General features: G+C 41.0%; 1 protein-coding gene across 2 annotated transcripts in view; it reads left to right on the plus strand.

Annotated features, from left to right (window-relative positions):
* Nucleotides 1-21,779, plus strand: part of LOC149210280 (SAND family protein) — a 213,747-nt gene that overhangs the window by 142,396 nt on the left and 49,572 nt on the right. For both annotated transcript variants that reach the window (XM_089396668.1, XM_089396669.1), the window contains exon 8: nucleotides 14,196-14,287. In XM_089396668.1, the coding sequence (XP_089252794.1) occupies nucleotides 14,196-14,287 (92 nt within the window). The remainder of the gene's footprint in view (nucleotides 1-14,195; nucleotides 14,288-21,779) is intronic.

The following is a 21,779-nucleotide window of genomic DNA, read 5'->3' on the forward strand; positions in this document are numbered from 1 at the left end:
GTTGACTTTCTGGTTAGGGTTGCAGTTGATTGCTGTTCACTGTTGATTTGACATGACAGTTTTGGGCAAGTTAATTTGATATTTGTACTCTCTCTCTCTGTTGAACTATTGAAGAATAATAAGAAGATTTGATTAAAGGGTTTCCCCACATTGGGGTTTGTCCCTGGCATCCACCACATCTTGTGTCCTCTTGCCTTGGCTTGTCCTTTGCACATGTTTTTATGTTCTATCTGCATTTACTCTCAATATGTTCAAGTTAATGTGATTGCTACTGAATATAATTGGAAATTGTCATTGGCTGATAAGGAACATTGAAGTAAATTGTGCTAAAGAATAGAACATACCATTGTTATCTAAAATTAACAATGCTCGAATGCCTTGTAAGTCAAGCCACAACCTGACGAGTGCCCCAACACTCTGTTTACTAGCTGTTGTCAGAAAGGATGCTTCGTCGCCCTGCAGTTTATCAGACCCAACTGAAAGGATGCCACAGTGCCCTGTGCAGGCTACGACCTACCCTAGCACCACCTTGCCGCACTGAATTGTTCTTAGGCCACAACCTGAAGGCGACTCTAATCACCTCCGTTGCACCACCCTACCACCCTGAAGAGCTGACAGACACATTTAACAATTTTCAGATTGGATCCCCCTGCGCTCTAATACAATATAAGAAGGTCATAATGAAGATAATAATACTCTGCATGATATGTATATCCTGTCAAGAATTACTGCGCAAAAATATGCCACTGACCACTGTCAAGTCAACCCACTGAATATCATTGGACATCATCATTGATCATTGCACATCACTATCAACTGCACATCACTGAGAATTGTACATCATTGTTGCTGCTCAATTTGATACTTAGTCACTAAATGAGTAATTTTCATAGGCTCATAAGCAGACTGCCACATCACTGAACTAATCAACCTATACTGGTGCACTTGCCGAACACAAGTGTCTAATAATGGCACAATCCCAGATGCCACAGGTCATCCCTATGACATGCTACCACTGCTCTCAGGTTCATCCCACAGAGAGCTACTAGCACATGTTCTTTCACTACTGAGTGCTGCTCACACAATGCTATCCATTGTTACTTTAATAACCTATACAATAAGGTGATGTGTCCTCAGAAACCTGTTACCCTGTAAGGTCACAATTTTGTTACTCAAGTTATCCTAGGTTCAAGGTTCTACTAGTCAAAGTCAACATATCAATAACTTGTTATGTTAGCGAAACATCATGTTGCATGTAGAGTGTCAAGTCTAGTCAAAGTCAACATATGTGTTATGTCTATTAGATCTACTCTCACTAAGTCAAGGCAAAGTGTCATCATACAATTCAAACCCATTCTAAGTAAGTCAAGATCATAGTAGTTGTCATCATACATGTTATGACTTAGTGTTTCAAAGTCAACTCACTCTTAGGATGTCAAAGTCAAGGTGATTGCCATCTTGCATGTGAGATGTCAGATCTACTTACAATAAGTCAAAATGTCATATTGCGTAAGAGATGTCAATTCTGCTATCAATGAGTCAGGGTCAATAGTCAAGTTCCATGTACCGGGTCAGTTGTCACTCACTAAGAATATATCACTCATTAGGTCAAGCCAACACTAAGTCAATGGTTGAATGTTTACTTTTATGTCTAAAGACATACTGTTTGTGTCTAGATATCAAGTCCACTCATAGTCAACAGTCATTAGTCAAATTAATGTTATGTCCAAGTGTCATCAAATCAAGTCAAATCAATGATGAGTTATTAGGGCCTTTCATGTACAAGGTTACTGTCTAACTGTCATGTTGCATAAGATATCAGAATCATTCTTAATGTGTCAAGGTTACAGTAATTGTCATCACACTGTTATGTCAAACAAATGTCATCAAGGTAATTGAGATGTCGGGTTAGACTTAGAAATTTCAACATGGTATCAGAGCGTTGCAAATCACAGGAGAGATGAAGGCACCAGCTGAAATCAGAAAATTGGCAGCAGAAAACAGTTGTCCCGAGAGACAGAGTTGTTCCTAAGCAGAAGGCAACAAAGAAGAAGTGACGCAGAGGGCCTGTGTCATCATTTCGAACCAGAGAGAGGGCCAGCGCAGAAGCAATAAGAGGTAGAAGACGCTCACGTAAAGCCACGTCATCCTGCTCAGCTAGGTAGGAGTGACGCAATTGGCCAGAGGAGCGATTCAACCTTGTTGGGATTGCGCAGAACTAAGAGGCTCAGTTTCTTCAGCTGTTGGGGCTTAGGGAGTTGTGGGCAGACTGTGGATTGTGGAGTAGGTGGGGTGTTGTTGTCGAAGCATAACAATACCTAATGGGACAAGACCAAGGTAGAGGGAGTTGCTACCCAGGTGGATTTCTAGCCAATAAATCCAGATCAGTGTTGCAGGCACAAAGGAGATCGGAGAGACGCTGTTCGACAGCTAGAAAGAGGATTTCCAGAGGGAAATCAAGACTCAAAGGGAGTTGAGGGAGTCTAAGAGAGAACTTCTAGGAGGGATGTCGAGACTTAGAAGGAATCGAAGAGAAGAGCGGAGATGGCAATGAACGGATTGAGGGATTGGGACAAGTTGGACGGGGCATCCAACTTTGTCATCTGAAAGGTCAGGATCCTGTCTGTTCTTGATAGACATCGCATCAAGGGCTTCGCCTTGAGAACCGTGGCTATCCCAGTCGACCCAGCTGATAATGAAAGGTATGAGGATGCAATAATCAAGGCAAAGTGCATAATCCTTGATGGGGTCAAGAATCATGTAGTTCAACATATTTCCGAGAAGAACACGGCAAAGGAGATGTGGGATAGCTTGACGACATTGTATCAAGGCACTTCTGTGTAGAGGAAGATGCTACTGGAGAATCAGCTGCGGTCATATCAGATGTAGAAGCTGGAGAAGATAGATCTATACCTCAGCAGGTTGTAGGAGATTCGAGATCAACTTACTTCCGTAGGGGCCACGCCAGATCAGGGGTTCATGGTGAGGACCGCCTTGAATGTAGTCTTCGAGGAGTGGCAGACATTTGTCTAAAGCAATTTGGGTAGAGCTAATCTTCCAGGATGGGAAGATATGTGGGCAGCTCTTCGCCAAGAAGAGATCAAACGACTGACGAAGGTGGGAAGTAGCAACAAAGGAGGTCAGATCAAGAAAGAGGAGGAGGAGGATGCGGCTTTGGCATCTACAGGACAACAAGGGAAGAGAAAGAAGAAGGACATCTCCAAGGTAAAGTGCTTCTGTTGTGGGGAGCTGGGTTATTATGCAACCTAGTGTCCCAGGAAGAAGAATAAGGGAGAGGCTTCTGATTCCAAGGCAGCTCCAGCTAAGGTAGAGAAAGAAGTCGAGACGGATGACGACTGTGCCATGAGTGCTCATGCACCTCTAGAGAAGAGGTGGGGTGACATCGAGCTGTAGTCACGAGGACTATAGAAGATGTGGGACAAGATCCTTGAGGTACCCAAACTCTTGGATCATATCCGGCTACAGGAGCCTCGAGTGACAGTAGCAGGATGATGGATGTCGGTAGAAGCAAGATGCGGATGGAGTGGTAGAACAGTGCTAGAGTGCAGGGATTTGTAGCAGCGCGGTGAGGGTTGCAGCAGTGCGAGAGGCACAGAGGTGGTTGCAACAGTGCAGAAAGGCACAAAGGTGTTTGCAGCAGTGCGTGAGGCGCAAAGTTGCTGCATAGGATAAAAACAGAGGGAGCTTCAACATCAGGAGGGCTTCTAGCTTGACAAGGATGTTAGTAGTTGGGTAGATCAGTTACTTACTGCTTAGTAACTGAGTTGCAGTGCAACAATTAGCAGTGGTAGTGCTATGGGCAACACGATGCAGCATGATGAGAGAGCTGCAGCGTTGGGAGGAAGGACCAATAGCGGCACGGATGTAGAGGGAGCTGTAGTAAAGATGTAGCAGTGGTAGTGGCAGAGCCATGGGCAGCAATATAGGAGGCAACAGTGCAGAGGATGTTGGGCAGCAGGCCAAGCATCAACACAAGTACCGGTGCCGGATGATCAAAGTGATGTTCAGTGGTGGAGCATTACTAGAGCACATTCCTCGCTAAGAGGGAGTGTTGATTTGGGGTAGCATCGGATGTGCTCTAGCCATGAAAATTGGTGGAGAGGCTAAAGCACATGAGATCTCCAAGACCTAGAAATGGTTTGGGGAAATTCCACCCGATTAGAGAAATATTAAAATAATTAATATTTTTAATGGGTTCCGAAGTCTAAACTTAGGAAAATAAAAATATTAATGGGTATTAATATAAAACTGGGTGATAAGGTTCTAAATGACATGGATCAAGCCAAATCTAATCTTAGCCGTTGATTAGAGATTTCATCTCAGCCATTGAAGAATCAACAAAAAAAGTATAAAAGGAGGCTTGAGGGTTAGTTGGAGATACAACAAGATTGATCAGTCAGTTCGATTTTTTGGAGCGGGGTTTGTTGAGAGAAATCAAACAAGTGATCAGAGTTGCAGCGAGGGGCAGTGAGTGCATAGTAGAGAGGTGGAGATAGTGCCGAAGGACTAGCGCAAAAGAAGAGGAGGCTATGCAGAGCTAGCAGGAACCACGCAGAGGGCCAGAGTGACTGCGTAGAGGCTAGCAGGGCCTGTGTGGGTGACACAGAGGTCTAGAGAGCCAACACAAAGCAGCAAAAGGCTAACGTAGGGGGATTCTGAGTGACGCAGAGGCCAAGAGGGCTGACGCAGAGCTTCAGAGAAGTGTCAGAGAGATTTTCGTGGAATAGACTTGCTGAATATCTGCTTTTGAAGATAGGTATTACTGCTATATTGATTTCTATGTTGGGTGAGCCAATTTGGCACCCTAGTTGTATTCAAGAAAGCTGCTTAATAATAAAACCCTCAGAATTGCTGCATCGGTTTTTCCAAGTTGGGTTTTTCTGGGGACGTTTGTCCAAAAATAACGGTGTCCCTTGTGTGTTTGTCTTTTATTTCATTTGTTGATCTGTAGATGGTTGAGATTGCATTTGTGTTTATTTTCAATATTTATATGGATAAATAACTGGTTGAGTAATAAACAAGTAGGTGAAATAAACCAGATAATGCAATAGGAATTTCTGATGTGTTAGATTAAGAAAAATTCAACATTAGGTTAGTGGGAATCAACTGTCAATCACATCTTTTGGTCAACAAAATGTCATGTCAATGGTCAATTTGATCACCTGTCACTATACTGTAACCACACAATATTAGTCATAAAGTTGTGTCAATAGTAATACAACTGTTGCAAATATCATATTGATAATAAATATCACTTTCACTTCACTCTTAGGTTAATTTGACAGTCACAAGAGAGTGACTACAACAACTTGTTTCCTTAAGAAATTTACATAACTAATCAACACAAGTTCAATGTAATGTTAAGGTGTCATGTCAATTATCAAACATTAAGAGAGTCACTTAAGTCAATTTGACAGTCATCAAAAGAGAGTTTCTATAGGCATACACGTCACTGTCAAGTCATGTTGAACCATATCACTATATTTAGTCACAGTCACCTACAGGTCTGATAGGTTAATCATGTCAGTCAAGTCCAAAACCTTAGGAAAAGGACCTCACTGCCCTTAATACATGATCCACTGCCCCTTGAGGAGCCTTAGAGAGGAGGTCCGTACTTAAAGAGAGGCTTCAACTAAATTGTGTATTACTTGAAGTGATGCCCTAAATAGGGAAGCCCTAATGCAAAGATAAAAGGGCAAAAACATACAAAGACAAGCTTCAAAATATCTTGAATCTAACATTAGGACCCTCATTGTCCTAAGAAGGATACTTGCTGCCCTTGAGAAGCCTTGGACAACCCTTTGCTGCCCTAGTTTGGGCTTTGAAAAGGAGGCCGTAGGTGGCTTTCAAGATGCCCTAACTGTAGAAATCAACAAGCCAAAAACATACCAAAAACATGCCACAGAAACACCTTGAAACATCACAAGAACTCATTGTTACCAACACTTGTGGGTAGTATGCATAGGATAAATTTTTTCTCCTAGATGGTCCTCAACTGACAGCCCCTTGCAGCCCCCAGATAGCTCGATGTGCCAATTTTCTCTACCACTTGAGCCAACCATGTGGTCCCTCACCAATTTGTTATGAATGTATGTTTGAAGGTGGGCCACCTGACTCCAAAGTTATGGCTTTTCATTGGAATTGTTGAGTAATTTTTATTACTTGTCATGGGCACTTTTGGGCATGGATTGGTGGGTGGATTTGTCGGAAAGAGTGGGTTATGTCTGTATTCTTGTCTCCATTTCCCGATTGCATGGTTACCCTTTTATCCTAGTCTCGTGGGATTTCCTTTACTGGCCATTAGCTTTAGGGATGGCACTACATGGGAAATTCCACTTTTGAGTGCGTGGTCACACTTACCGATACCAACTATATTACTCCCCTTCCACTCATTTTAGCCCCCTTCATCTATTTTCCCATCCGGGTCCACATGTGTCCACTGGGTCCACATAGGGTTAGTCTTTCCTCCCTTTGTCCACACCTTGGGTCGGGCCTAGAATGATGCCTTGTAGATTGATGCAACTAAAAAGAAAAGAAAAAACATAATTTGGCCACTCTCAACAGGAAATGTACCACAAAATGCAAAATATGGTTGGGACATACAATTTTAGTGCGTGGGTAAAAGCCAAACATGAGCTCTACCCCTTATCCATTGCCATCACCCTGGTTCCTATGGGCCCTAGATGAGCCCCCCTCTATCATTAAGTAACTTGAGATTAAGTGTGATCCTTACCATCTATGGTAAGTGGTATCCTGCTCAAGTGATGGGATGCAGGTGTTCTACCACTTGACTCTTGAGGGGTCAATATGGGAAAATCAACAAACAATGAGATGTATGTGATCCTTACCTTTTATGGTAAGTGGTATCTTGCCTATTGTCACTAGACAATAAAGATGTGTGTGATCCTTACCTCTCACGATAAGTGGTATCTTGCCTATTTCCTAAAATGGACATTAGGATGTGTGTGATCCTTACCTCCCATGGTAAGTGGTATTTTGCCTATTGTCTCTGGATATAAGGTGGTAGCCGAAACTCCCCTAAGATGATTCTTCTTCTTTAGATTCGAGAATGATCAACAGATGAACAAAGATGAGTAGAGATGAGATTGATGACAAACTTATGATGCAAATGGAAATTTTTCCCTAGTTGAGAGGCAATGTTGATTTGGTAGCTCAGGGATAAATTCCCTCAGTTGGACAACATTCTTCATCAAGCAAGGCCCCTTCTAGCCCTTGGAAGAATTTAATTTGGTCAAGGAGGAATATAATTTTTGAGGTGAAGCCCACATGTGCACAAAAGTACAAGTTGGTCTGGGCAAAGAAATTCGTCCTCCTCCAACACATAACTATACCACATGTCAGATCACTTTGGAGCATCATCAACACATCACATCTCTCTCTTCTCTTGTTTGGTTCATATAGGTCTGCAATTGAGAGGACCAAGCTCACACGTGCGAAGGGAAGGACACAATTCTGATTTTCTGCATTGACTTTCTGATTGGGACAAGTTTGAACAACCATTGGCTAGTTTTGACTTGCTTTAACTTGGAAAATTTCGATCTTGGGAGGCCAAATTGATTTGCGGAGAAGCCGAATTTTTCTTGGCACTTTGACCCACCTTGACTGTAGGTTTGCACCTAGGGTTTCCATAGGTCAAAGGTTGACTTTGATTGAATTCTCATGGGCTATAATTTGACTGCATTGACTGTCTTTGACTGATTTTAGAAAGCCGAATTTAATGCTTGGTTTGACTGAGCTCTTTGGAGGACTGTTGACTTATTGCTGCTGCTGTTGACTTTGACCAGATTTGACTTTTTCACCATATTTGACTATTGGGCTCATTTTTTGGATATTGGTTGGTTGGTTTTGTTGGATAGTCAAAAGTTTAACTTTGACTTCTTGTTGATGAATATTAACATTGTATCTCTTTGTAGAACATTTGATGACAATCTAATAGAAGAAGGATTGGAAGGGGTTTTCTCCTTTGTGGGGTTTTTCCCTGGTCATTGACCAAATATTGTGTCTCTCTTGTTTCATGTTTTTGGCTGTGTTCTATTGCATTTGAAGTACTGTTCTATCTATAGTTGCTTATTGTCATTGAAAGATTGAACATTGGATAAAGTGATTGCTAATTGATTGAAGAAATTAGAATAAGTGATTGTTATAGCATATATGTTAAAATTGGCAACTAGAGCCAAACTCCATGTGGGTCATCTAGCTGATATTTTTCTTGGATCCCTCTCATCGAGAGGTGTAGGATTGATCTAAAGATCATCCAATTCTGATAAGTATTCAAGGAGATATGAATTTATTTGTTTTATGGGACAATTCGTCAAGGTCGGCCAACAACCAAATAAACCCCACTTGTGCTCAACGTTTTAGTATAAATAGAGGTGGCCTTCAAGTCATTTCAACACACTTGGGATCTCATCCTCTCTACTTGTCTTTGGGTTTTAGTAGGAGGAGAGATCCTAAGGGATAATGCTGCCCTAAGCCGGAACTGTCAGGAATTGTCGGGAAAAGCCAAAACTGCTGGGAAAAGCCGGAATTGCCAGAACTGTCGGGAATTGTCGGGAAAAGCCGGAACTGTCGGAACTGTCGGGAAAAGCCGGAACTGCTATGAAAAGCTGGAACTACCGGAAAAGCAGGAAAAGTCAGGAACTGCCGGAACTGTCGGGAACTATCAGGAAAAATTGGAACTGTGGGAACTGCCGAGAACTACTGGAACTACTGGGAAAACCTGGAACTGCCGAGAATAGCTAGAACTGCCGAGAAAAGCTAGAACTGCCTGAACTGCCAGGATAAGTCGGAACTGCTGGGAATAGCTGGAATTGCCGGAACTGCTAATCTGGAAAAGATATTGAGCTAATTGTGAAAATTGAAATAAATTGCTCTCAGCATAGAAGATACTTAAAATTTAACATGGTATCGGAGGTGAGGTGAAGACAATGCCCAAGCAAGAGTGAAAGAGCAATCACCGAAGACAGTTGGGAAAGGACAAAAGGATCAGTAGATTCCTCACCCCTCTTCAAATTCACCGAGGGTGAAGTCGAAGCAGAGAATATTATTAGAATGGTGCAGCGGAAGTTTCTGATGTTCGACCTAAATATCACTTCATTGTGAAGTCCGGATCTAAGGATGGAAGGAAAGGCAGATGCCTTGGTTGCAATAAGTTCGGCCATTATACGAAGGAGTGTCCGAATGGCAGAGACACATCTCTTGATGAAGATAACAATCATTCCAGGGACATCTTCAATGATCAAAGGAATGACAGGTAATGCAGGTCATCAAGGAAATGGCCGACTCTTCAAAGAAAGCAAGGAACCCCAGGTATGAAGAATCAAATGTTGTTTTTGATAAGATAAAGAAGCGTTATCTTGTATTGGCCCTCTACTTCAGATTCTTTGGCAATCTGGCTTATTGATCGTAGTGCTTCAAGGCACCTCATTGGATATAAGGGTGCTCTCTCGAATTTGGTAGAGACGGAAACAGCTGTGGGATTATACTTGGAGTTGATGCCACCTATCCCGGAAAGGGTGTAGGGAATGTTACCCGTAAATTGAATGAGGGTAACTCTATTCATTTACAAGAATCTCTTTTATGTACCTAATTGCAAAAAGAACCTGGTGTCCATCTCGGAAATGGAAGTCAAAGGTTTCAGGGTGGCATTCATCGATGGAAAGGTACGTGTTAAAAAATAGAATTTTCAAAGATGCTTTTTGTCATGGGTTCAGGGTTGGCAATTTGTATCAATTTGCAGGATGGTCCATTGGGGATCATGTCAATTGACATATCGCATCTATAACATCGGAGTTCTACCTATGGGGCCCTACCCGATGTGATTCAGATGGTGATAGGGATGCCTGAATTCAAGAAGAGCATGAAGGTACATGTCTGAGATGTACCGAAGGAAAATCTTATAAGGAGACCATTCCCCTCATGTAGCAGGTCAACAGGGTTGGAACAACCCAAGGAGTTTGAGATTCATGATCGGGAATCTCATGTATACAGGTGGAAGAAAGCCTTCTATGGCTTGAAGCAAAACACCTCGGGTGTAGTGTGAGAGGATTGATAGCTGTCTGATGAAGCTGAGATTCACTAGGAGTGAAGCCGATCCAAACCATTGTTTGAAGGTTGTGGATGATAGACCTCTCATACCAGCACCTTATGAGGACGACCTATTTCTGACAGGTGCAAACCCTCTCATTTGCAGAAGTAAGAGGGAGTTGGATTTTGGATGTGGAATGATAAACTGTAAGCCTGTGACTACCTCGAGGATCTTAACTTTCAGAAGTTATCTGGTAGTGATGTTGGACCAGATTTGGGAAATGCCTCTGAGTTTCATAAACTCATTTGCGTTGATGTTCTTAGTGAACTTTTGTCCAGACATATGTTTTGCAGTTAGCATGGTGAGCTCATATTTGGTTGAGCCTCACTGGATTGGTGCCAAGAATCTTCTGAGATATCTTAGGGGCACAATCTCTCATGGATTGACATACACTGCCGGAAATATGAAACTGCATGATTATTCGAATGCTGACTGGGCAGGCAGTGTGGAGGATCACTAGAGCACTTCTTAGCGCTGGTTCTCTTTGGGTACTGCTTCGATATCGTGGATGAACAAGAAGTAGAAGTCGGTTGCTATAAGCACCATCGAGACCGAATACATAGCTACGAGTATGATATCATATGAAGCTGCATGGTTGCAGAAGCTCTTAAGTGAGCTGTTTGTACACATGATGAATACCATTGTGATTCTCTGTGACAACTAGAGGGGGGATTCGATTATTGAGGAATCCCGTATTCAATGATTGCTCCAACAGATAGACATCAGGTACCGACTTATCTGGGATATGGTAAGTCGATGAGCGAGGAGGCTCCATCACATTGAGACTGATGTACAGGTCGCATACATTTTGTCGAAGCCCCGGGAAAGGTCAAATTTGTGACTTTCCCGAACAACTTGGAGTCGTTGAGAGACCTTCTTAGAAGGGTCCTGCATGTTGCATGCATTGAGTTCTGGGAGCTCTGGGGGGCTTGGAGTACTTACTAGAGCAACATACAACCACAGGGCGACTCACCCTTCCTTGGTGGTGCACTATGTACAGGATGATAGGTTCAACCTTCCCTTGTGATACCTCGTGGCGATTGTGGAACAGGATGATTAGTTCTCTTGTGGGATGGGATGATTAGTTCTCCCGTGGAAATTGTGAAACAAGATGATTAGTTCTCTTGTGGGCTGGGATGATTAGTTCTGCCGTGGCAACTATGGAACAGGATGATTAGTTCTCCTGTGGGCCGGGATGATTAGTTTTCTCGTGACAACTGTGGAACAAGATGATTAGTTCTCCTGTGGGCCGGAATGATTAGTTCTCTCGTGGCAACTATGAAACAGGATGATTAGTTCTCATGTGGCAACTATGGAACAAGATGATTAGTTCTCCTGTGGGCCGGGATGATTAGTTCTCCCATGGCAACTGTGAAACAGGATGATTAGTTCTCTTGTGTGCCGGGATGATTAGTTCTCCCGTGGCGACTGTGGGGCAGGATGATTCGTTCTCCTATGGACATGATGATTAGTTCCCCTGTTGAGGCATCCTACCCATGCAGTCTGGGACTCATGGGAAGTACCTCTCGTCTGATCAATGAGCAGCGAAATGGGGTTAGGGACCATAGTAGTACTATTGATGGACGCATCGATGTATCTACCGTACTCCCTATGCTAGGATGACCTCCATTGATCTGGGATCAATGAAACTGATCTGGGATCAGTATGAGTGGTTTGAGACACTCTCTTGTGATATTGATCTGGGATCAATAAAAATGATTTCGGGCCAGTGAGAGTGATGTGACACACTCTTCAGATGAAACTGACTTCGGGTCAGTAGAGAATGGTATGAGACATTCTCGATCAATTCTTCTTCTTCATGGTTCAACAGAGCAGAACAGAGCAGAGCAGAGCAAAGCAGAGCTCAACAGAGCAGAGCAGTGCAGGGCACTGATGGTAGAGATAGTACAGTTGGACATATGGATCAGCGGATGGAGTTCTCCCTAGTTGAGAGGGAGTGTTAAAATTGGCAACTAGGGCCAAAATCCATGTGGGTCATCTTATTAATGGAAGTTGATATTTTTCTTGGATCCCTCTCATCGAGAGGTGTAGGATTGATCTAAAGATCATCCGATTCCGATAAGTATTCATGGAGATATGAATTTATTTGTGTTATGGGACAATTCGTCAAGGTCGGCCAACAACCAAATAAACCCCACTTGTGCTCAATGTTTTAGTATAAATAGAGGTGGCCTTCAAGTCATTTCAACACACTTGGGATCTCTTCCTCTCTACTTGTCTTTGGGTTTTAGTAGGAGGAGAAATCCTAAGGGATAACGCTGCCCTAATCCAGAGGGTAGAAGCCGGAATTGCCGGAACTGTCGGGAATTGCTGGAACTGCCGGGAACTGCTGGAATTGCAGGAAGAACCCGAAACTGCCGAAAAAGCTGGGAAAAGCCGGAACAGCTGGGAACTGCCGGAATTGTCGGGAACTGCTGGAATTGCCGGTAACTGTCAGGAATTGCCGGAATTGCCAGAACTATCGGGAACTGCTGGAACTACCGAGAATAGACGGAATTGCTGGAACTGCCGGAACAACCTGAGCATCTGTCTCCGAAGGAGAGCAACATGCAAGGGACAACTAACTAACATTGGGACAGTTGTATGGTTTTTAGCAGCAAATACACCAAGCATACAATGTTATAGCTAGCATGCAAGGGACAACTAGCCTGCAACAACAAGCATGCAAAGGACAACAAGCATGTTAGGGACAACAAACAAGCTAGGGACAACAAGCAAGCAAGATGCAACCAACACATAGGTCAGTATGGCAACATGGTACAACAATGGCACATAATGCAGTACAATGATGGGTACAATCATGATTAATGAAATATGATGAGATGCAGCATAGTGATGATGGGTGCAGCACGGTGAGGTGCAACATGATGACGAAATGCAGCACAACGATAGGTGAAGGAGTCACCTTGGAGAATCAGTTGAAGTAGCATGTCTTCAACTGATCTCATGTATCATCTTCTTAGAGATGATCTATGCTCTTATCTAGATAAGTCAAAGTGTTGACTTTTGTTGTAAACGTACTCTCTCTCTGTGCTGAACTATTGAAGAAAATATAAGAAGAATTGATCAAGGGTTTCCCCACATTGGGGTTTGTCCCTAGCTAGTGCCACATCTTGTGTCCTCTTGTCTTGGCTTGTCTTCTGTGATTTATGTTTATGTTCTATCTGCAGTTTACTTTAATGCTGATGTAATTGCTAATCTGGAAAAAATATTGAGCTAACTGTGAAAATTGAAATAAATTGCTCTAAGCATAGAACATATCTAAAATTAACAATATAACATTGGAAAATTAACATAGTGATCACACATGAGAAACCATGTGATCATGGGGGGATGTATGAGTGAGGAATACTCCTAGCATCTGAGATCGAAAAGAAGAAACTCTGAATAGGTCTCTGGCCGGTCCTATGGGATTGGGAGGTAGTCGGATGTGTCAAAGTTGCCCTGCTCAGTGGACAGTAACATAATCTAACATCAACTCATTTGTAACCAGCTTTAATAACTGACATATTTATTCTTCTCAAAGCTTCTAATTAGTTCTAAATGGCATTTTAATTTCTGGGTTCTTTTTCTAATGAATCTCTATGAACCCAAAGACTTGAGGAAGCCTAGTATTATGGTTGCTTACTTTATTTATGGTCAAGTTGGAGGATTCAAGATTGTCGTCCCAAATATGATAAAAGACTTTTATTACGTTTTTTAATTGGGCAAAACATCGCTGTCTGGCTTAACAAGTGTAAGATGGTTTGTATACAGAAATATTTCCCTGAAATTATTATTGTGCTCTATTAGCAGTGCTTTCTTTGAGGTTTGATGTTGAAATTATCATTAGTACTGCACTCTGTTTCCTGTGCTAAGCTACGAATACCTGAAGTTTTCCTCTTTCTGAAATTCTCTAGATGACATACATTTGTTGCTTTGTTTTGATTATACGGTATTTGTTCTTTCTGTTTTAAAGTAGGTCTCAAGATTTCAGCAAGCTCCATATGAGCATATGTACAGATGACACTTAATCACAACATTTTCGTGTTATCTTTTAGTGCAGGTTATAAGCATTGCTGGGGCTGAAAAGGCAACTCTTCATCCAGATGATATCCTTTTACTTTCAAATTTCATAGTATCCTCAGAATCTTTCAGGTACACTGGAGGAAAACAATTCCTTCTTGTTGTGCAATACTAAGAGCTGTTTGCATCCCTTTTCATTGATCCCTTGTATTGCTGTTGGCTTTGCTCTTATTTTACACAACCTGAAACATACCTTGTCTTTATATGTGCCCCTGTTTTGAAGGTTCATTATGATGTTGCTCATTTTGGTTTTGTTTGTGGATTAAGGGTTTTGTCTACTGGAATTTGCAGTTGCTTATAAACTTTGGCCAGTTAACTTCTGGGAAAATTTAATTTGTCCACAAAATTGTTTCATTTATCAGTTCTTTAATGTGTATTATTTCTTGAGGAAGAGGGATTCTGTCAAAGCTACCTGATACTTTATTTTAGTCATTAGATATTATCAGTCATTCTGTATTCCATCAACATATCCAAGTATTAGGTTATAGTAGGTTTTAGCGTATGTTACACAAGTTTGCAGCATGTCGGAATGCCCAAAACATGGGTATGGATGCTGTTGTACCTTGGGAGGTACTCCAAGCCCTAGGGTTCACGTTTGGAGGTTGGAGCACCACAAAAGTGATTGTGAGCTTGGAACCCAAGGTGTGGGCTTTGCACCCAAATTTGTGGGTGTGAAACCATTAGTGGATTTTGACATGTGTTGGTTTGAGATGATAGAGGGCAATGAAATTCACTCAAATCCAAGCTCTAGAAGTGGAGATATTATTTTTTCATGTGGCTGGTGTGTTTGGTGGGTGACAAGTCATGTAGGATTGTGTTTTGTGGCAGTTGTACAAGCTCACTAAGATAGTTTGTTGAATCCCTTAATAAGGATATCAATTAAGGTGATTGAGGAGTCATTTGAAAACATCCTGTTGTCGCTCAAAATGTATAAGCACTGTGACAACGAATCAGGTCAGGGGCTGTCACCCTGATCCCCAACCTCTTGGTTTAAGATGTCTCCCAACATCAAACTATGGGGGTTAGAACCTATGTTAATGAGATGAAGAAGCACTAGTTGGGAACCAACTTATCGGGGAGACACAGTTGAGTGGCTTAGTACTTGCTTAGATTTAGTAAGATATTAAGGATTAGATTGGATATATAGATTTGAAACCAGTGCCTTATGGAGTCGACACTCTTGCTTTACACATTTTAAGACCAAGTACCGGATGGACAACTGCTACTTTGATGAGTAACTATCCTATATGAAATGCAATTCCTAATACTTGTGTGAAATGTAGGAATATTGGTTGATTAGACGTAAATGCCTAGTCTAAGTATGTCCTTTGATCTTTGTTTGTATTGAGCCTAAAATTTATAGCAAATGGCAGAGATAAGTCAAGGTGAAGCACACGAGGGTGTGATTAACGATCCTTCTCCTTGAAATCTAACGTACCCATTGCCTCTGGCACTGTAGAGGCTGTGGCTCTGACGACTGCAAGGTTACCATTTTAAACACTAAAAAGGCTAGACTTCTCAAGAGAAGAAGCAAAGGTGTTTCTATCTCTCTATCAACCAAACTTATGCTTGGAGGTAAATTTTAATTGGATGACTATCTTAAGATGCAAATGCAAGGTGGAATTAAAAGATGATTGCTGAAGCGAGATCATTATGCCTTGGAGTACTTAGATTACGATTTAATCTGAGTTATATTGCTAAGTACTTATTTAAAAGATTAAATGGATGATCCCAATCACAAGGATAAATACCAACTTTGAAAGGGCCAACAAGATATAATAGATGACTTATTACCCACCATTTTGTGGGTAATATCCCTAGGAGGTTTTTTTTCTCCAAGATGGTCCTGAACCGGCAGCAAGCAACCCCTAGAAGCCACCAGCTAGTTCATTGTGCCATTTCTCCACCACCTGAGCCAACCTTGTGGTCTCTTGCCGATCTGCCATGATCGTATGTTTGAAGGTGGGCCTCCCGAATCTAAAGGCATGCTTTGTCATTTGGTAATTGAGTATTGTAATTTTCTTATCATGGACACTTTTGGGCATGGATTAATGGGGGATTCGAGGGAAAGAATGGGTTAGGTCTATGCCCTTGTCCCCTAGACCCCTTTTGGATATTAACCTTGTATTCTAGTCCCGTGGGATCTCTTTTACTGACCATTTGGCTCTAGGGATGGTATTTCATGGGAAACCCTGATTTTGGTTGCATTGTCCCGCTCTCTTATTTGCTTATATTACCCTCTTTCCACTCATTATTAGCCCATTCATCATTTCTCCCACCTGGGTCCACATTCCTTCACTGGGTCCACATTCCTCCACTGGGATGTTGACCAAGGGTCAAACTTTATCTTTTGATTGCGTTTTTCAAGTAGGTAATTCGTTTTCCTGAGGCTGCACTCCTGGCACAGAAATCGAGGTTTTTTCAGCTGTTTGACCAGAGTTGACTATGCGTTGACCAGGTTTGACCAAGAATTTGAGGACTGTTTTGTGCTGATTTGGATTGCCTTTGGAGGCCGAGTTGATTGGGTTTGACCGAGCTGAATTGGAGGAGAATTTTTGCTAGTTTGACCAACGTTGACTTTCTGGTTAGGGCATCCTGTTGACTGCAATTTGACTGGACTGTTTTGACAGTGTTTGGGAAAGTAAATTTTGTATATTATACTCTCTCTTTGCTAAAATTTTAAAGAATAATAAGAAGATTTGATCAAAGGGTTTTCCCCACATTGGGGTTTTTCCCTGGCATCTGCCAAATATTGTGTCCGCTTGTCTTGGTTTGTCTTCTGCTTATTGTTTACATTCTATCTGCATTTACTATCAATGTTAATGTGATTGCTAATCTGAAAATTGATATTGGGCAAACAAGAAAAATTGAAGTAAATTGCTCTCAAGCATAGAACATACCATTGTTATCTAAAATTAACAATGACGCTTCCGAAAAACATCCCCATTTCAAAGCAGCTTGGTGCAACGTTGGTTCTAATTATATGTGATCTAACTGGTAAAAATAGCAATTGAGAAGAAATACTGATTCACCACCCCTCTCAGTATTTCCAACAATTGGTATCAGAGCCAGTGCCTTCATTCAAAGCTTAACAATTTGAAGGTAGATCCTTAGAACACAAATGGAAAAGCCAAGGAAGAAAGCCTCCAATCCTTCTAAAGATGTCTCTTCTTCAACTGTGAAAACTGAAGACAATCAAATTGGGAAAGCCCCATTGTTCAATGGAAACTTTGATATATGGAAGGCAAGAATGAAGAATTTTTTAATGGCTTAAGGTTTTGAAGTTTGGGACTCAGTGATTACTGAAACCACAATAGAAGAAGAATCCAAGGAATATAATGCAAGAGTGATAAAAACAATCTTGAGTGGGCTATCGGATCCGATAAAGACCAAGATGGAAAAATGTTCTTCAGCAAAAGATATGTGGGACAAACTTCAAGATCTTCACTCAAAAGGAGCATTGACCATAACCTCCAATCAAGAAAATGATGGAAAGCAGGAGGGAAATCTAGAACCCATAAAGGAAGCTAAAAACAAGAGTGAAGACATCAAGACCAAGGAGGTCCTAGAAGATGAAGAAAATGAAGAAGATCTCAAAGAAGATCTCAAGGCAAAACTTGTAGTTGCGCTAGAAGAGATGAGCAGTTTGAAAAAGGAAAATGAGGAGCTCAAGAGGCAATCACAAAATGATGACCATAACATTGAAAAAACAAGGAAGGAAGTTGACCTATTCAAGCTTCAGGTATAAGAAAGAGATGAGGAGCTCACCAAGCTAAAGGAGGAATTTCATCAAATCAAGAAAAGGCATCATGAAGAAGTCATATCCATGACAAATCAATTGGATAAAGCAAAGAAAAGGGAAGACACTTTGTCAAGCCATCTTGAACAAAGATAGGAGGACTTGAACAAACTTGAAGCGAAAATTGGTCAATATAATGAAGAGGTCTCCTCCCTTAAATCTCAACTAGAAGCAAAGAAACAAGCATAAGGAGCTTACAAGGTAATGGAAGTTTTGACCCTCCTAGAAGGACAAGTTGATGAAGCAGTAAAAGAAAGAAATGTCATGACATGCCAACTAGAAGAAAATGATGAAGACATTGTTGATTTCTGGTAGCATCGGATGTGCTCTAAGCCTCAAATTTTGCAGGAAGGCTTGGGTACATGTATTTCAAAGAACCCAGAAAACGTTTTGGGAAATTCCACCCAGAGACAATTCTATTAAAATAGTTAATTATTTTTAATGGGTCCTGTTGTCGCACAGATTGACACAACAACACTCAGACCGGGGGTTGTCACTCTGATCCCCGATCCCTCCGTTTAAGCCTGTCTCCCGCGGCTAAGGGGGGTAGACCCTGCGAGATGATGATGACCAACTGTCGATCAGTTGGTTGGGAGACACGAGACACGATAAGCACTAGATGGATGTGATTAATTTAGTAGACCAGTGCCTTAAGAGATTGTTGTTAAAACGATTACTTGTTAGATGATATAGAAACATAAACCGTGAACAGCAATCATTTGTCATCAAAAGGTATTAGCTAAATCACAATGCTCTTAGAATGACCAAAACGATATCCAGCAACTGAGAATTTTGAAGAGATGAATGCTTTAAACCACCACGAGAATCATAAATCATCAACCCGATATCATATTCGTGCCCAGACTTGAAAATTTAAATCTCAGCATAAAGATATAACATGATAATAACCGAGAAGAACAGGATCTGGCAAAAAGGAAAATTTTCCACAAATTTTTTTTATACTTTTTCTTTTTTTATTCTTTATTTTTATTTAAATTAAAATCTAAAATCAAACAAAACCTAAGTCTAAAACATAAACATTTTTTTTTTTTTTTTTTTTTTTTTTTTATTATTATTTTTATAAAATCTAACTATAAAATCAAATTAAACTAATTAGATTTCTAAACCAAACTTTAAAATCCTAAATTAAAAGCCCAAAAAAAACTAACACATACATTTATATATATATAACCTAAATAATAAAAAAAAAAGAAAATTTAAAAAAAATCTAAGCAAACATTTGCAAGGAAATGAAAATATACACAAAACCTAAATCTAAAGAAACTAACGCATACAACCATAGACGGATATTCACGCAGAGAAGAATGAAATATACGCAGGCAGAGGAATTACCTGGCACGATAGCGAATGTGGCGGATAACTTACCATACGACAAGAATAAATTCGATTCCCTTCTCGACGGCAGATGATAACAATTTGAGAGTCTGCAGCTTCCAGTGCTCAGACGGCGGGGTGATTTACCTGAGCAGCAACGACAAAAACGATTCCTCGCAGGCCGAGAAGATCCTTGCGAATGATGACGTGTTGATGGCTTAGCAGATCGATTTTGAGACCACGCCTTTGCTTTCAATCAAATTCATGAATCGTTTGATCTAAACGCTTGTAAATGGAACGATCAAATCTGGAGATGATGAATACGAATGTCCAGGCTTAAGCGTAGTTGATGGCGACCAAAAATCGTAACTCTTTCTGCGGGTTGGATATTCTCAACAGCGGCGCATTGATAAGCTGGATTTGTGACGGCGGATCTTTCTGCGGCAACGTTTTAGATAGAAAGCTTATGCCGGATTTGTGACTGTGCTGAATGCTTTTAATTCTCAACCCGCAGATTAACTGTATCTATTTGCTGCCGCTGCAGAGTACTTGGTAAGACCAATGCAGTGATCTGGAGGAATTGACGCGGGTTTCTAACACCAGACAGCAGCAAAAACGCCTTTGCAGTCACGTTTCTCCAGCGGTGATTAATAAAACGCGTCGATATTTTTCTTTCTTCATTAGTTTGTAAATGATTTTGACCCGTATATGAGTTTTCTCACTGTCTTTATACAAGATCTGGCAGCTGGATGCTATGTAGTGCAGGCTTAAACAGTGTATAACCCCAGAAAGGAGTTCTCGTTTTATTAGTCGCTCACCAAATAATAGATCAGCACAATATGTAATGCCCTAGGGCATCTGAAACCTCGAGCTGAGTGTGGAAGGACTGCTGGCGAAATAAGGTGCGGGTGAGGGCCTTAGAAATTTTTAACAATCCTGCAACCTGAAAAGGACAGATCATCCAAAAATGATATATGCCTAAAACCAAAACTGAAAACCCTAATTAAACCTGTATATAAAGCAAAACTTGAAACCCCAAAACAGCTGATTAATTTACAGATTTTGGCCCCTTAACAGCCAGATTCAGCAATAAGAACAGAAATATTTTAAAGAATAAAAATTTCAGGTTTTCACTGTGAAGAACTTCAGAAAATCTCTCATGCAAATTAGAAAAATAAACTGAATGATAGACCCAGGATCAAATCCAACTGGGCTCAGCAAAAAATGCTTGCGGGAGTTGGCTGGTTCAGCCGAGAACTTCCCCAAACGCCCGCTAATCTTCTTTAGTAAGGGTTTTCTGCACAGCTCAAAACAACCATCAGTAAAGAGGGCAAAAATGCTGCTAGATCTCAGAAAGTAATGGAGATACCTGCCATTACTTCAGAAACCCTAACAACACTCAAACCCTAGCAAGTGAACAAGATACCTGTGCTCACAATACTCTACAATTAGCTATTATTAATGGCTGAAAATAAAATATGCAGAAAATTAAACAATCTCACAGCATTTACAGAGAGTAACACCAGCTAAATTTGGACCCCAAAGTCTTCTTTTATTAACCAGAAACAGTTTACAAGAGAGCTTCTTAAGTACCAGACTCACAGATCCTCTTTCTCTGAAATGACCCCTAGCACCCTATAAAAAGGAAATGATCCCAACGGCTAGTTCGAGTGATCGATGTCGAAATGATCTCGACCGTCGATGAGGATCAAGACATCTCTTAATCTCATCTGTCGAAAATGATAACTTATTATTAAAAATAATATTTTGCATGCATTCACTTAAAATGTTATTATTTTATTATTTTTAGGGTTTTTGCTCTATTTTTTAATTTTTTATTATTTATTTCATTTTTTAATTTTTATTTATTTTATTATTATTTTATTATTTTTATTTATTTTCTCACATGGATCATCGAACTAAGCCTTCGGAAACATCACCTAGGACCTAGGACTTAGGACTCCTGAGGGGATTTACAACATTTTTCAACCCTCAAGACACATTACATCATGACTTTTACAATTTACATCTTAAGGGGACAAACCCACTTAACATAGACCCTCATAAACCACCCAGTTCTGCGACACAACTATAATCTAGCAGATTAACACGCTAGGATTCTCCTAAAGTTCTAATAACAAAATGCATCCCGGCTTTGGGGTCAGGCTGAAGGAAAACTCTGCCGATCGTAGATCGGTGAGACGAAAAACCTTCCGGGACGTAGATTATCATTAGAAAGTTAGGTCCACCTAGGCAATTTTACATACATGACTCTGATCTGCTAAGATTATTTACATTTCATACATGCACACTGGGTTTACAATTAAACTGATCAAGTTGCTGATGACTGCAGGATGGCACGGACACGTCGATCAAGTGCAACCCCTTTCTGCCAAGAAAATAGGGGGTGTACTGCATGGGGAGTTGGCC

Source organism: Pinus tabuliformis, chromosome 1_2 (assembly GCF_031772625.1).
Source record: "Pinus tabuliformis cultivar Carrire ecotype Pingquan chromosome 1_2, CPIR1, whole genome shotgun sequence".
Lineage (NCBI taxonomy): Eukaryota > Viridiplantae > Streptophyta > Pinopsida > Pinales > Pinaceae > Pinus > Pinus tabuliformis.